Source organism: Vespa crabro, chromosome 6 (assembly GCF_910589235.1).
Source record: "Vespa crabro chromosome 6, iyVesCrab1.2, whole genome shotgun sequence".
NCBI classification, from domain to species: Eukaryota; Metazoa; Arthropoda; class Insecta; order Hymenoptera; family Vespidae; genus Vespa; species Vespa crabro.
The window spans coordinates 6329339-6347380 of NC_060960.1; the positions used below are offsets into that span (position 1 = coordinate 6329339).

The 18042-nt window shown below is 30.9% G+C and overlaps 1 protein-coding gene across 8 annotated transcripts in view; it reads right to left on the minus strand.

The window, feature by feature from the left end:
* LOC124425246 overlaps positions 1–4164 on the minus strand; it is a 34392-nt gene extending 30228 nt beyond the window's left edge. The window contains exons 1-2 of one of the 8 annotated variants that reach the window (XM_046965386.1): positions 4011–4164; positions 2715–3016 (exon numbers count right to left, since the gene is read on the minus strand). In XM_046965386.1, the coding sequence (XP_046821342.1) occupies positions 2715–2846 (132 nt within the window). In that variant the 5' untranslated portion in view covers positions 2847–3016; positions 4011–4164. Of the gene's footprint in view, positions 1–2714; positions 3060–3974 lie in introns of all 8 variants that reach the window. The other 7 variants (XM_046965388.1, XM_046965393.1, XM_046965391.1 and 4 more) reach the window with 7 other exon arrangements.
* Between the last annotated feature and the right edge of the window lie 13878 nt (positions 4165–18042).

An 18042-nucleotide genomic window follows, 5' to 3' on the forward strand; every position in this document is an offset into this window, starting at 1 on the left:
AGAGAGAGAGAGAGAGAGACAGAGTGTTACGCAGCTGCAACGCTCGCAACAGCTTGCCCATAACTTCGACTAGTACAACGACAACGTCTCGACTCGCTTTATATTCAGCGCATGGATTTTAAGCGAAGCTTATGCTAATCGAGAGAACCGGCTATATGGAAAACAAGAAGGAAACGGAACGAGGAAAAGGTCCCACCACTTCGTTTCTCCACACCCGACACGGGCCGTTTCGCTTTTCTTGCTTTCTTACCCTTTTTCCTCCTTCGAATAAAACGAGAGGAAAAGAGAGAGAGAGAATAAAACTAGGAGGGTAAAAGACGCGATGCAAAGTGTTTACGGTTTATCACTAAGCAGGAAAATTCAGCGGGAGGTCCTTGAACGAAAGAGAAACGAGATTTCAGGATAAAAGTGTAAAAAAGGTTTAAAACCATCAACTACGAGGAAAAATTGAGAAAGGTAAAATTTTCGAAAAAAAAATATCCCCGTAGATATCTATCAACGAAAATTTCACCGAATCGATAACGTTGGATTAGATACTAAATATTATCGAATCCTACGTTCCATGTTAAATTCTACACACATTCTGAACGTGACTACGAATATGTTCTTCTAATATATATATATAATATATATATATATATATATATATATATATATATATATATATATAATATATGTATGTATAATATTCGATGAACTCTATGTTCGATTATCTACCCTGCACGTTTCGAAACTTCGAATAATAGGAAGTATCTACTATTAAGCTTCAATGAACTCAACGATGTAACTAACCATTGACAACGTGAGTTGACAACGTGAGTTGACAAGGCAGATTCCCTCTTGGTAGACATCAAGCACGATCTCCATCTATCTTCTATGAATTCATCTTCCTTTTATAAACGACGATGTTATATTAAAATAATAATCCGTACGAAAGATGAAATCGACGAAATAATAATAATATTATCATAGCGTATACGTATGTATATACAATATATTTATACATATATAGCTAACATCCTTAAATACGATTAAATTAAAATTGTCTTGAATGAAAATTACGAAAGAAAGGAAAAAATAACAACAGCAACAACAAAAGAAAAGAAAAGAAAAGGAAAGGAAAGAAAAACAAGAAATGCAACTAAACTGTCCCTCGACAAATATTTTTCAATCCCCTCTTAGTGATTTTTTTTTTTTTTTTCTTATCTCAACAAAATACGAACTTCAACGTTGAGATAAGAAATTCTTGAAGGAAACGAGATTTATCTTGCCAGATGATTACCAAAGCAAGACATACGGAAATTGTTTTCCGAGCTTGAAATCCAACTCGACGATTCCTCATAAATCTCTTGGGAGATATTAGATAGTCCTTAGTAGTACATACATACGTGAATACATAACATATAGGAAAATGTCAAATCGCTTCTTCAAAATAGATGCAATTTTCTAAATGTACGTCCAAATTATATCCATCGCTTTAACGTAACTTCGTATATAACTACTATAAGCCCATTCTCTCTCTCTCTCTTTCTCTCTCTCTCTCTCTCTCTCTCTCTTTCTCTCTTTTCTCTCTCTTTTTCTCTCTGTCTCTCTCGCTCTCTCTCACACTCGCTAGACTCGACAACTTGACTTCGTCGAGGCAGCGTGCCAGGAACTCGTAATTGTTTTGAATTAACGATACTTTAAGCTTCGCCCAACTCGGAGCCATTACGTGACCCACCTCTAATGCTTATCGAACTTATCATTTCGATCATATCGAATTTCTCATTGACTTCTTCCCTTTTTTCTTTTTTTATTTTTCTATAAAAAAAAAAATTAATACATACATGAATAAGTACGATATATATGGCTATTATGGATTTTTAATACGATCCTTCAATCTTTAAACAACGAACGTATTAAACAAGTTCAATTATTTTTTCGAGCTTTTATCAAGCTCATAAAAGCGACATTTGCAATTTACAACCTTAATCATCCAAACATCGTCTCGAGAAATATTAAGCTCGTACATTTTTGTTTACTCGAAACGTGAAAAGCGGGCAATTGTTAAAAAAAAAAAAAAAAAAAAAAATAAACTAAAATAAAATACAGGAATAAACAACAAAAGAAAGAAAAAAAAATAAAGTAGAGAAAGAAAGAACCACTAGACTGTCCTTTTTGGAAATTACATCAAAAATAACCATTGTCCTTCTCTCTCTCTCTCTCTCTCTCTCTCTCTCTCTCTCTCTCTCTCTTTCTCTCTCTCTCTCTCTCGCTTTCTTTCGCTCTCATTCTTTTCCTTCAACACCCACAATGGGAATAGTAATTTAGTCTCTCGGAAAAATTACGAGAGCACGCGTAAATTTTTATTCGTGAAATTACTTGCGGATACCGTGAAATCTTTTCCCTGTCTACCCTCCGCCATTCTACCGCCGGCACGTACGTATATATGCGTACGCGCGTTTGGAAATTTGAAAAAAAATTTATTTTAAAATCACGAAAAAATTATGAAATAAAAAGTTCGATCAAACTCGATCGCTTGATATTTTTTTTCCATTTATATCAAATACGTCCTGAATTATGATAAGTATTTTTTATAGATCTTTTTTCATTTCCATTTTTCTCTCTTTTTTTTTTTTTTTACATCTATTACTATGAAAAAGATGATATATGTGTTATGCGTGATAATAATACTGTAATCATTGATCGATCAAACTAACTATTGATTAACAAACCTTATCGAGATCTATCTCCTCTTGAGAATTGAGATCGGGACAGTTGAAATTTGTAAAGTCCGTCGTCTGGATCGCATTGTCGGCCCTGGTGAAAGCGATCAGAGCGACCAACACTAGGAAGTACCACTTCATTGTTCACGTGTGGTTAAAACGTCAGCGTTCACACAACGTTGTCCTGAACTTTCTGAAAGCTAAGGGCTTGTTCCGTTCCAGCGTGTAACACAATTCGTTGAAGATTTATATTTTTCTTCGGCTATCGTACAACGCTCGATGAGCGTTTAATCCCTTAAACTATTCTTCTTCTTTTTGATGATTGTTGAACGAAGATAAAGAAAAATATAAAGACTGGGAGAGAGAGAGAGAAGGAAGGGAGAGAAGGTGAAAGAGAAATAGAAAGAGAGAAGGAAAGAGATAGAGAGATAGAGATAGAGAAAGAAAGAGAGAGAGAGAGAGAGAGAGAGAGAGAGAGAAAGAGAGATATGTGTGTGAGTGTGTTTATCAAAGATGTATCCTAACGAGAAATTATCTCGTATATAAGCACAATATCTTGGGACTCTTTGCTTCTATTTTATATATCAGCACGTATAGATCAGCGTACACGGCGATAATCTCGTCACGATCAGTCGTCGATCATCTGTAAATCACGACTCGATCTTTTTACTTCTTTCTTACTTTTATTTCTTTCCTCTTCGGGACCAATAATCGGGGATACCTTTAAAACCGATTATGACACTCTTGAAACATCACCAACAGCACCATTTGCTACGAGCGATGGATAATTTTGGGAAAAGAATAAAAAAAAAAAAAAAAAAAGAAAATAAAAAACAAAGAAAAGAAAAGAAAAAATAAAAAAGAAGAGAACAAAAAAAAAAGAGAGAGAAAACAGAAGAGAGACAACGGATCCTTTTTTAATGAGAGAAACGAAATCGATCTATCATTAAACGCATTCCTCGATCCACTCGAACAAACCTTGACGATTAAACAAAATGAACGATCGAAGATTGATTTTCTTTTATTACTTTCTTCCCCTTTTTTTGTTTCTTCTTCCTCTTCGTCGTCGTCGTCGTCGTCGTCGTCGTCGTCGTAGTCGTAATCGTTGTCGTTGTAATGTATCTCGATCCCTCACCGAAAGAGTGCGCGAACTTTCGAAAGTTCGAAAGCTGCTCTCTCAGTGCATTCTCTCTCTCTCTCTCTCTCTCTCTCTCTCTCTCTCTCTCTTTCTCTCTTTCTTTCTCTCTTTCTCTCTTTCTCTCTCTCTACCTCTCTTTCTCTCTTTCTCTCTTTTTCTCTCTCTACCTCTCGTTCACGTTCTCGCTGTCTCCTCTTCGTCGTTGTCGACGCGCGCGCTCTCACGATATCGACTCGATATCGCTGCTCTTGTTAGAGGAGGGATGCGTGCGCGGCCAAGTCGTAGGGCACTCTGACGATCCCGGTCGAGCTTCTGCTGGTCCTCCGTTCGTCTCCTCCTCCTCCTCCATCTCTTCCTCCTCCTCCTCCTCCATCTCCTCCTCTTCCACCTCTTCCACCTACTCCACCACCTCCACCTCCTCCATCTCCTCTTCCTCTTCCACCTACGTCCCTTCACTTCATGCGTGCGCTCGAGTATGTATATATGTGAGAAAGAGAGAGAGAGAGAGAGAGAGAGAGAGAGAGAGAGAGAGAGAGAGAGAGATAGAGAGAAGCTTTGACGTGGAAATAGCAATTTCGCTTTTCGATAAATCGAACTACATGTTTAGATTCGAAGGACATTGCCCAAGGATATGTCTTCCTTGATATCTTCCTATGTTGGTCAATACAGTGACCAGGAAGATATTTTGGACTTTTTCGTGTAAAGATTTGTAATACATATGTATGTTGGGATATGTTTTATCGTTTGATAATTTATCATGTAAGTACAGACATACACCACATACATATGTGTATGTGTTGAAATATTGAAAAGAAATGAACTCGACCATTAAGTTTAACGCGTATTACGTAGTAATTGTTTTTTTTTTCGTTTCTTTTTTTTTTCTTTTTCTTTTTCTTTTTCTATCTTTCCTCTCCCTTCCACTCTATTCTCTTTGGACATTTAATTTTTGGATCTGCGCTTCGGCGTATGTACTTTAGAAACGTTCGTCGTGTACTAGCTATGTTCTCCCTAAGTGCTTTCTCGCATACTCGCTAATTTAACCGGCTCGCGAACATTTGTCTTGTTCTACATCGAGAGAGAGAGAGAAAGTAGAAAGAGAGAGAAAGGGAGAAAAAAAAGAGAGAGAGAGAGAGAAAGAGAAATATGGAAAGAAAGATTTTTATTCTTCATTTGTTTCTTCTTAAAATTTCGTATAATTTTATTCTCTTACGTATAACGTAACTATGTCCATAGATCTACTCATATTAATCATAACGATAAACGAGTTCGTGCTTCCGTTTAACCTTGCAATTGTTGTCCCAGCCAATAATCGCGGTCACCTCACGACCTTCCATCAAGCCAGTCGATGTAGTACGAGAAGTAGTACGATGTAGAGAATTAGTACGATAGAACGGAGATAAAACAGGATGGTAAATATACAAGTCACAAGCTAGACGTGACGTTTAAAGAAATAAAATAGATAGATGGACAGATAGATAGATGGAGAAAGAGAAAAAGAAAGAAAGAAAGAAAGAAAGAAAGAAAGATAGTGATATCATGTGTGAGAAAAAAGGGAGAGATAGAAGAGAGGGAGAGAGAGAGAGAGAGAGAGAGAGAGAGAGAGAGAAGGAGAAAAAGAAACAGTAATATCACTAGTGAGAAAGAAAGAGGAAAGAAAGAAAGAGTCCCTCTGGGTACCACACATCGTCGCAATGAAAACTTAATTCGTTCATTCAATCTGCTCGACAGCACAACCTGCTGCCAGTGAAGCTGCTAAAAGCTGACAGAAACGTACGCGAGACTGCTAACTATGTATATATATATATATGTACATATATACATACATACATCCATGCATGCATGCATGCATACATGTGTATATATATATATATATATATATTTACAGTGTACACGTCAAAAAAAAAACTTCTAATCAAATTATTCTTATAATCGAACCTGTTACATATACTAACTTATTGATCATTCTAATTCGTTTATTGTTTAAACTTGAATGCCTTTACGTTATCGGATTATATAAACAGTATGAAAGAAGTTATATAATTATTATTTCGACTAAAAAATCTAATCTACGTTGAAGTTGGTCTTTTTAATTAACATAAAAGGTTCATTATAATGCTTCTTCTCGTTACGACATCCCAGAAACTAAGATTAACAAAATGCATCTGTAAAGCTCTTGCACTTGACACGTTGAATACTTAATATCCGTTCCATGAGTGGAGTAATAGATTTCTCAAAGTATTCAATTAATCATGAATATTTTAAATTAATTATTACCTTTTCTTTATTTCCTTTGCCAACGCATACGATAAAAGAGTTTTTTATCTTTTATTTTTAAAAAGGCTTTAATACGAGCTAAAAAAGTTACGATATTTCATTTTCTTTTTTTTTCTTTTCTTTCTTTCTTTTTTGTTTCTTTTTTTATCGTAATAACAATTTCACGACGAATAATCTTTGTTTCTTTTCTTTTTTTTCTTTTTTTCTTTTTTTCTTTTTTTCTTTTTCAAATATAAATTTAAACCGATTTGAAAGTAAAGTTCTTCAATCGTGTAATAAAATATAGACCACTTGAAGTCCATGCGATAAAAGTTTCAAATAATTTTCCGTTAATCTTCATCAGACTTTCGTTATCGACGTTCATACGTTCTTTCTACGTAAGAAGGATGACATTGATGTTGGATATCGATAGAAGCGAGAACTCGACGATTTCAATGGTTCGCATCGTCTTCCTTGAAAGATCGATCGTCGTTCTATACTAACTTAAAGTTTGCTTTAACTTCAGGTTAGAAAACTTTATGAATGCGTTCCTTGATTATACGATATGATCTCGAATCGGAATCCAGGAACCTTATTAAATATCATTTTTGAATGCTCTTATCACACACACACACACACACACACACATACAGAAAATTGTGCTTTTCTTCGACTCTACTACAAAAAGAAAATAAAAAAAAATAAAAAAAAGAAAAAAAGTTAAAGAATTTCTACGATCCTACTACAATTTTCGTTTCTAGTACCAAGAATTTCGTATTCGAACGAATTTCTTTAAGCGAATATTTTGAAAAACTTCGTCTCCATTTTTCTCATTTTCTCTTTCTTTTTCTTTATTTCCATTATCATTCATTTCTTTTCGTTATTTCGATTATTTGCAAATAATAAATATGGACTCTTGCTGTTGTGTCATTTTTATCAAAGAAATTAATTAGACACGATGAGGAAAAAAAGATAGTATATGTGTCCTGTTTCCAGGGAAACACTCGCGACATGAGCATTTCTCTCTTATGGTTGATCATGCAAGAACATTATTCTTTAATAAAATCCTCTTAATGAGTCGCAGACCCACGAGTTCTGTTTAATAAAGATTTTTAACTAATTGTGTATCGTGGATGGACGAAGAGGGAAAAATTTTGGCACAAAAATTGAGCTAACGATATTACTTATATAATAAATGAAATATCGAGTTAGAAATGAAAAATAGAAAACTTTGTTCTAGTCGTGGTACTAATTATTAATTCGGATCTAATAATAATTAATCATACTGTAGGGAATTATTTTTCACTCATTCTTACTAACACCATTCTCACACACCTTTCTCCCTCTCTCTCTCTCTCTTTCTCTCTCTCTCTCTCTCTCTATTTCCACCATCTCCCCTCATATTCCTTCCTTTTTCATCTCTTTTCCACAATCGAGAATGCTCGTTATCCTTACTCTCAACTTTTTCTATTAACCGATAACTCTTTCTCGCTTTATACTAATTTACTAAAAAGCGAGTGGTACATTTATTCTCTTCGAAAAAGTGAATGAAACGAATTACTTGTGATGCGAGACAGAAGGTCACCAAAGAAATACACAAAGAAACTGAAAAAGAAAAGGAAAAAGAAAAGAAAAGAAAGAAAGAAAGAATAAATGAAAGAAAGAAAGAAAGAAAGAAAGAAAGAAAGAAAGAAAAGAAAGAAAGAAAAGAAAGAAAGAAAGAAAGAAAGAAAGAAAGAAAGAAAGAAAGAGGGAGAATGAAATAAAAATCTTTTTCTACCCGTAATATTTTTGCAAACGCATTTGCTTGATGTAGAATATAAGAGATTGAATTGCTCACGTAACATGATTAAATCGAGCAGGAACAAGTGCTATATGTAGTTTTCCAGGATTGCCGGATAAATTTGCATACACGAGCCATTTCTGCATTCGCTAATTGTACCCGATGATCAACGATGGCTCTTTCAGCAGAATAATGGAAGTCAAACAGTTTGATCCTGTCTCTATAATTCATGTTACCTGAAGTGCTTCTAACTCGCGTGAATACAAAGTGGGAAGAATGATTTGCCCCGTATTTTTACTTTCTTCCTTCTCTTTTTTTTGTTTTTTCTATTTCTTTATTTCTTCTTCATTACTCCTACATATACTTACGTTCGAATTAAATTTTTTAACGTTCAAAATTTCGCTCAATAAAAATATAATAATAACAATAATGAAAATCTTTCTTTTATATTCATTCATATACACCGATTATAACGAGTAATAATTTTGATTGGAATTACATTTGAAATGACATCGAACGAAATGGTTTATCAATATGATTTCGATTTTGTTAGAGAAACCCATGAAAATACATATATGTTAAATATAGGGAATATTCATGATAGAATATCTACCTGACTAACTATATCTAACGATAGACGCATGAACAATCACTGGAGAATAGTTCGAGAGAGAGAGAGAGAGAGAGAGGATTTTATGGATCCGTTGATTTTACCAGGATTCTCAACGGACCGACAGAGATCGATCGTACCGTGAAAATCGGATATATGAGCTTTGGTTCCGGCCAAGCTTTGTCCCGAGTGAACGAGAAAGCTTATTACGTCAACGTGAGAATATGGAAATACTCCGTAAGCGACACCATGTTTATTTTCTAAGGTAGGTAAAAAAGAAAAGTGAATTTTAACTTTATGTACACTTATGATTCCGTATGAACGAAGAAACGAACAACGTTATACTATGTGTTATCTCATGAGAATGCTACTCCACGAGTGAATATATACAATATTCGATTCACGTGAAAATTCTTCTTCAAACTATGTCTACGATATGCTTGCTCACGTTGTATATATACCCTTTCCTTCCTTTTCCCTTCCCCCTACCAATCAGTATTGACAAAACCGACGACGTTCTAAGCTTGCGATAAGAATTTCGAAAGGAAAGAGTAAACTAGTCAACTTTACGATATTTTTACGATTAAATTTACGTACGTATATACATATAAACATCTCAAGTTATACCATAAAATATATATTATCCGGATATATGATACATATTTAAACGTATATTTATATTCATGTACTATCTTTCCGTGGATATGGAAAATATTAAAGATTTTCTACGAATAATCTCTTTTTAAACGTTTCAATTATTTTTATACTTCTCAAATATAGGCCAATTATTTATTAATCGTCTCGTTACTTTCCATTTTATTATTATAAGAGAAATATAATCTTTCGATTTGTCTCAGTTTAATCATAAATTTTTATCCAAGGAAACTGTCGAACGTGATATCATTGACGATCCAAGTCACTTTTCTTCTTTTCACGAAACTAGCTATTAAGCATATACATATATGTACATATATATATATATCTGCGCATACACACACACACATACATATACACTCATATATATATATATATATATATATATATATATCTTGAGTGATAAGGGAGTACCTACATACATATTTTCGTGAAGAGAGGTGCAAGTAAGGAAGGAAAGTGAGCGAAAGGGATCATGTATTATTTATAAATTTATTTATTCTTCCATAGGCACAACATGAATGATGCATCCCAAGAGGGCATGGCCACTATGTGATATCCCATCGCGAATATGTGAACACGAGGTATAAAATATTTACTTAAGTTTTTTACGGAAAAAAAAAAGAAAAAATGGAAAAAGAGAAAAAGGCAAAAATAGCTATAAAGGCACCGACGAGAGTTACGAATAGAACGTGAAAAGAGCTTTGCTATGATTAAAGTTGCTCTGCGTGCGCAAAGCTGAAATTAAGTCGGTAGAAGATGAATTCTATGTGGTTTCTTGTGAAAATACTTGACCACATAGTAAAATAATAAAAAGAATAAAATGAAACATTGATAATACGACAGTTATGCTCAATATGAAAGAAAAAGAGAGAGATAGAGAGAAGGAGAGAATAAGAGAAAGCTACATAGACGGAATTAATGTTTGCACTCTAAAAAGATCTAACAATTCTGATAAAAAAGCAACTTTCATCGGTCGAGAATACACTAGAATGTTTTAAATTAATGTTTGCCCTTAGCTTATTTTTTAGATTAATGAGATAAAGATAAAGGAAAAGGAAAAGAGAAAGAGAAAGAGAAAGAGAAAGAGAAATCCTTTCTTCCGTTTAACAACTGCCTAGTCATCGAAAGTCTCTCATTTTCTTTTCGATATTAATCCTCTTTGCGTGAATTGAAGACGAGTATTAAACTTTCCACTAGCGCGATCGTGAAACGAGCGTTATATTCGAAGAAAAGATAAAAACGATCGTTTCTATTCTTCTTATCTCTTCTTATACATTAAGATTAGACGATGTTAAAGAAGGAAAAGAATTATGAAGGTTTTCATTCTTCGATATTTAATTCAGTGGAAATAATTAATGATGAAATTAATTATCAAATTAAAAGAACTCGACTTTTCAAAATTATATACAATATGAAATAATTAATCGGTTTACGTAGTACGTATATTGAATAATAGTTAATCATCTTTGGAAAAATTTAACAATATCTATTTGTATTGTCATTAATTGTATTATCATAATATGATTAATTGATTGTATACGATGAAATTTTAGAACTATATGAAATACGGTCTGGATAACGTGCAATATTACGCGGTAAGGATAATCTCGAAGAGCAGAACAGCTTTCCAATACAGCTAGGCATTTTTGTTTATGAGAAACTAGAAAAAAGTGTATATATATATATATATATATATATATATATATATTCAAAGAAGAGGATTCGCTTATCCTTAGGCGATTTACGAGCTCCTTAAGAATCCTAGTGTCGCATCGATCAAGTTTTACATGGTCCACGGATAATATTATATTATCGACGAAACGTCTACGTGATTTCATTGTACCAAAAATCGATCACATTAACCAATCGATCACTTTTTTTATACTGTATATTATCCTTAAGTATAAAAAGGATAAATCTGAAAGAGAAAAATAATTTAAATGCTAAAACGATTAACTCGTTAACGATGTTAAATGTTAATACTTTTTAATATTTAGCCGAGAATTTTATTGAAAAAATTTTGAAAATACTGAAACTTGATTTATCATTAAATTTCGATATAACGCAAGTACTACAGATTCAGATCTCACTATATGGAGATTGTTACATCTAGAGATTCATTTATGTATATTCAACATGGTCAATTTTAAATCAATAGTATATGTATTAATCAATAATACATAGTAGTATATAAGATCTTGATAAGAATATTGTAGTGTTTATATAATAACTAATTATAATTCATATATCTTGCACATTATTCGAATGTTAATAAATTATTAATTTATATTTGTCGAAAGATGATGAGACACGATCAATATAAAATAAATTCAATTTTATCTTTCGAAGAACTTAAATCACAAATTCAAAAGGGAATAATTAATAAATATGATTACTTTTTTTTTTTATTCATTTTTTATTAGAACTCGTGAATATCAATCCTTTACCATTTCCGTGCGAGAAAATTATTTAAAAATTAATTAATATATTCAAAATTTGAAATAATTATAAATGCGTTTCAACAAGAAGAAAACCCTATCCTGATCTAATAAATAAATCAAAAAATAAGAAACTATTTATGAGTAAATCTCCAAAGAAATACACTCAATGCTTTTCTACTAATTAATTACAAAAAATTTTTTAATCAATTAAAAACAATCACTCGTTCAATCTTCGGATCTTTCATTCTCGATATGATTGAGTGATCTGAGGGATTTAAAAATTCACTTACTACTTAAGAAGTTTTGCGATGGCACCAAAACACTCGTCCACGATTTAAATCGAAATTGAGGATGGATGATTCGTAGGAGGTTGAACATGAAATAGGTCAACATCAAAGTTGGTTGAAATCCTCTTCAATGATTTCACTGACTCTATTACGCGATAGATATTTTTTAACGAACAGTCACTGAAGTTAATTCGCGAAACTCTATCTTTTATAAAGACAATCTGTGCGATTGTTAAAAAAAACAATAAACTTTGCGAACAAACACTGATTTTAACAATTGCATTGCACGTAGTCGATGTAAAAACACTTGTTGTTTAAATCGCGATATGTGAACGAACAAACACTGTTTTTAATTCGCAATATTTTTAATTTACCGAAACAGATATTCGATTACACATTTTTGCTTCGCGTGCTTTTGCATTGACGTCATGAAACAGAAAAATAAAAATTAAATTATTAATAGTCACTGTTACAATAAGAAACCATAAATTATTGAAGAAACGTTTGATATAAAAATATATTTACTTTAAATATTAATTAATACTTGCAGCATAGACATTTTGAGAGTCCGTCGATGTTTACTCGTCGGAGGACAAAGGAAAACTAATAAGTTAATCATTAAGGTAATCATAAGGTAATCATTAAGTTAATAAAAGGACCGTATATGTTAATATTACACAAGGCTAACTGCTCGGAAATTAATATTTTTAAGTATTGGAATTTATTATTAAAATTATTTTAAGTTTTTCGCACGTTTCTATCTTTTTAATGTTTAAACAAATATACTATTATTTAAATATTATTTTATTATACTCCATATATATTAGAAACTATAAATGATTGAATAATTATCGAAATTATTAATTTATAAGTTTTGACGTTTAGAAAGTAAGAGTGTCGATGTTCACTCGTCAGATTGCAAAAGAAAACTAAGTCGATAATCCTTAAAGTTAATAAAAAGACCGTCTATGTTTATATTACACAAGGCCAATCATCCCGAAATGAAAATTTCAAAGTATTAAAATTTTAAATTAAAATAATTATAAGTTTTTCGCGCTTTATCGTTTTTTAATGTTTAAACAAATGTATTATTGTTCGAATATAAATTTTTTGTACTCCGTATAGATTAAATATTGTTTAAATACTTTTAAAGTTATCAAAAGTATTAATTTATAAGTTTTCACTTTTAGAAAGTGAAAGTGTCGATATTCACTGGCTGGATTGCAAAAGAAAACTAAATTGATAATCCTCGAAGTTAATAAAAAGATGCTCTATGTTTATATTATACAAAGCCAACCATCCCGAGATGAAAATTTCAAAGTATTAAAATTTTAAATTAAAATAATTATAAGTTTCTCGCGCTTTACCGTCTTTTAATATTCAAACGTATGTACTATTGTTTAAATATTACTTTAATGTATTCCGTGTATATTCGAGACTTTAGAAATTATTGAAAAATTATCGAAAGTAAAAAGATCGGATATGTTTATATTACATAAAGCCGACTATTTTGAAATCAAAATTATTTATTAAATTAAATTAATCCTTTAAATTAAAACTGTAAAATAAAAAATAAAATACTTCTGAAATGTATCAAATTATACAGCAATTACGTCAGCAGTGTTTGCGTTGTATCGTTCATAGCAAAGAATATCAATTGTCCAAGTCTCACCACGTAGAAGTAACTGTCTATATAGAAAATCCAGTTGCAAATAAAAAAAATATAAATAATTCAATAAAATTATATTAAGTATTCTCTAAAGAAATTATAAATCTGTAAATATACATATATATGTACAGGATATATATCTATTTAATTATAATAAAATCGAATAAATATACATATAAGAATATAATATTTTAAACGATAAAGTATATATATTACGTACAAGATAAGAAAGATACTATATATCTCCAGGATCCAAGAATACTGAATTTCCTAGAATTTCAAGCGAAAAATAAAGTTCATATTAATGCTGGTTACTACCTATCTCTTTCTATATTAGATAGTGCTTTAAAGTTATGTATTTAATTTAATATTTTATGTAGACAGGTAGGAGTTAAAAACGATCACGTTATATTCCATAGCGAGCTCTTCTGCATCATAGTATGTGTGTATAATGAGATCTGAAAAATTGTAAAGTTGTATTAATAAAAGAAAATATGCACATACTCTAAATATATATATATATATATATATATATATATATATATATATATAATAAATTCTTCTTATATACATATATATATAAAATATAATTAGTTATTAATTATTAATTGGAATATCAAATAAAATGCAAGGAAATTATTGATACTGCCGTTATGATAAAACGGTCCTGAAAAACCATAGCGATTTTATTTTTGCGAATACATTTTAGATAACGCTGCGACTTGCAGAAATTGTTTATTCGGCAATTGATTAGTATAGTAGAGACAGATAATACCTTAATAAAATTGTATTAATTCTCTGTAATTACGAGGAGCACGTAAATTCTGTGGAATATTTCGTGGATTCAATTGAATAAACATAGGCGTCAATTCGCAAGATCGCAAGGGATAACGATTATCGCAGCGCATTCACAAACATTACCTAACTAGCGGCTATTCTGAAAGTATATAATTTTCTAATTTATTAATTTATTATTTAAACTTTTTTGAAGACGAATTATAAGCATACAATTACCAAAATAAATAATTTTGTTAATTTAAATTGTGAAAATAATTAATTAAAATGAGGAAAAAATATATGAGGGAAAGATAAGTATTTGCCATACGTTTAAATATTTAAATTGAACTTTACACCTTTGCATTAATATAAATCAAATATAGACGTTTAATCAGTTAAATTTAAAAATGATAAATGATGAAGAAGATATTTTTATTTTATTTTATTTGCAAAAAATAATAGAAAGATATCATTGGATTAAATATTTCTATCATTCGTATTGCTTATAGATTAAAAATTTTTTAATTTTATAAATTTAAAAATTTACAATGATTTAAAATAAATGAAAGGGAAAAATGAATTTGAAGATAAAAAAAAAGATAAGGATGAAAGAAGGTAAGAAAGTAGGTCGGAAGGAAAAGCAAAGCTCGTATCGGGCCGAGTAACTGCGATAATTAATATCAGTTTAGAGAGAACTTAGTAAATGCAATAAGTTAATAAGCAAAGAGCAAGGAAATTTCATGCTCCGATCGAGCGTTTCCTGTACAGTACCGAACTTCTATTTTCTCATATTTACGCACATGTGTGTGTCTGTATGTATGTGTGTGTACATATATGTAAATACATAAATATACATGTATGTACTTCTATTCAATCTTGTTACATACTTATAATTCTTTTTATCAACGTTTTCATGATCAAAAAAAAAAAAATCAAACATTATAATCATATTCTTTTCTCAAAAAGAAAATGAATTATGATCAAATCTGACACTTTTTTTTAATTGTTTTAAAGAAATATTTGAGAAGATATAATCGTTGACATTGTTCCTAATATTTTCTGATCACCCATTATGATGATCTGAAAATATATTCATATATTATGATTTATATGAATTTTATCATCCATATATATATATATATATATATATATATATATATATATATGGATATATACATAAATAGATACATTAATGTAAGTGCTTGTTCCAGTAGATAATCTTCTCTTACAGTTGCCGTTATCGAGCAAAGGCAAACTTATCTGTTCTAACCGTGGTCTAATCCTACTCTCTGAAACTACCTTACGTTTTGAAGTCTTCCTCATCTACCCCTTCTATACTTAAGCACTTGTATTTGTTGGACATAAGGCAAGGAGCAGACCAAAGTACCCAACGCCGACTTCAATTTTGATATAATGTTCGAGGTCTATGTTAATCGATGCAATATGTAATTAAGAGAGAGAGAGAGAGAGAGAGAGAGAGAGAGAGAGAGAGAGAGAGAGAGAGAGAGAAGGAACAATTTTGGTTCTATCTTATCTTCTCTGATCGTACAACGATAATCTTTTTTACAATGATGTTCCTACTTCTTTATTTAAATTTTTGACTATAATTCTATGAGGAATTAAACAGAATTGCGAACTATGTTACCTTTTAATCTGCGAATATGAACGTAAATACTTCCTTGTACACAGGATTTTCTACCGAACAATGGCGATTCATTCAGTTTTTTACATATTACTTATTCTTAATGTCTGAAATGAAATTAAATCGTTTAATTTTTTAATTATAATGAAATATATAAGAAATATTTTTTTACTTAAAGGATCAGTGAAATCTTACATCTAGTGTTGTCGTACCAATCAAGATTTTTTTAAATAAATTAATAAATGCACAATATCGAAAAGCATGTTTGATTATTTAAATCGGTCTACGTAGTGATAGAATGATAACTTTTATAATCTGAAATAATAAATAATTAATTTTGAATCTTATTCGTATACATATATTATTTGATCTCCTTTTGATATTAAATAACAAAATGTAAAGAGAGAAAAAGAACAAATGTAATTAAAAGAAAATATTTAAACGCCATAAGATTATATCTCACGTTAATTACAAATATGAACATTCGTGTGAATAAATACAAACCATGTTGATAAGTGCTGAACGATCCATATCTAATCCATAAATTACATGGCTATGATATCGGCGATATCGAGTACACAATTGCAAGTTTACATTAGGTTTGGCACGTAACGTGTGCGAATCCCAAACATGTCATATGTATCTACCTATATATATATATATATATATATATATATATATATATATACATACATGTAGATACGTAGATACACTATGTAAAAGCTTACGTATGTTCAGATCGGCTTAAGACCGACAACGAAGAAGCTATTCGCTTTCTCTGCAACATGAGAAAAGAGGATATTACCATGGGAAATCCTTTAACACGAAATCCACAGAGCCGAACTTCGTACAACCAACCTTATTATCAGCCTACTATAGATCTATTAAACTATGAATAATAGTGAATTTTCTTATAAAGATTAACGATATGTACATACGTCGGAAATTGCATTATGTACTTACATTCTACTCAGTTTATGATTTAAATATTTTTCCTTTACTGTATCGTCGTTTTCTTAACGTTCAAGACTTCAATACCGTTCCTCTATATCGTTCTTATCCCTTATGAAACAATGTATTACTAGAAAATTTGTTTTAACGTTTGTAAACAGCTCACATTTTTCTAGAAAACATAATAAAGTTTCGTATTCTCTCCCTTTCTCTCTCTCTCTCTCTCTCTCTCTCTCTCTCTCTCTCTCTCTCTCTCCCTCTCTCCCCCCTATCTTTATCTTTCTAATGTTGATATAATGCAATTTATTTAAATGCAAAAAATCTTACATTTCTTTTACACGATGACAAAACATTTCTCGAGAGAACATATTAATGAGAACTAACTAATGAGAGAATAATTGGAATAATTACGATATTACAATGTACGCTAAAGTAAGTTCGTTACTCACAAATCTTATCCTTTTCTATTTGTCTCTAGTTCTCTTTCTCCCTTCCTCTCTCTCTCTTTCTCTCTCTCTCTTGCTCTCTCTCTCTCTCTCTCTCTCTCTCTCTCTCTCTCTCTCTTTCCTACTCTCTGAGTACTCTCTCCATTTATATTTAATCAAAAATCCGCTTACTACTTTACCCGAGCAAACCAATTTTAAGACGGAAATCTAAAGTTTCCGCGTTTAAAATACATCTAACGACTGAACTTCTCATAACAAGATATGACTACAAACATTCTTTATTAAATAAAAATTATGTTAGTAAGTTAACAAAATTCAATAATAAAAAAGACTAAAAATAGACAGATGAAAATACAAATCAAGTTGATTTAAACATTCGAAATCGTTGATGATAATAAATTAAATTACGTGATGTATCCAATAAAAATAATCATTAAGTGTTATCGCAATTTCTCATATATGTTCAAATTTTCTATATGTGATCTTTCATATTGTTTTACAATACGTAATCAGTTAATAATTGTTTTTGCAAATAAAACATGAACGATGATTTCGTAATAATTAGCTATCATTACGACTAATGGTATTAAAGTTATAAAATTTTTTAAGTATTAATAAAACAAATATTAATTAAAAAGATATATATCGTAACCAATTATCCAAATATATGTATCCCGTAA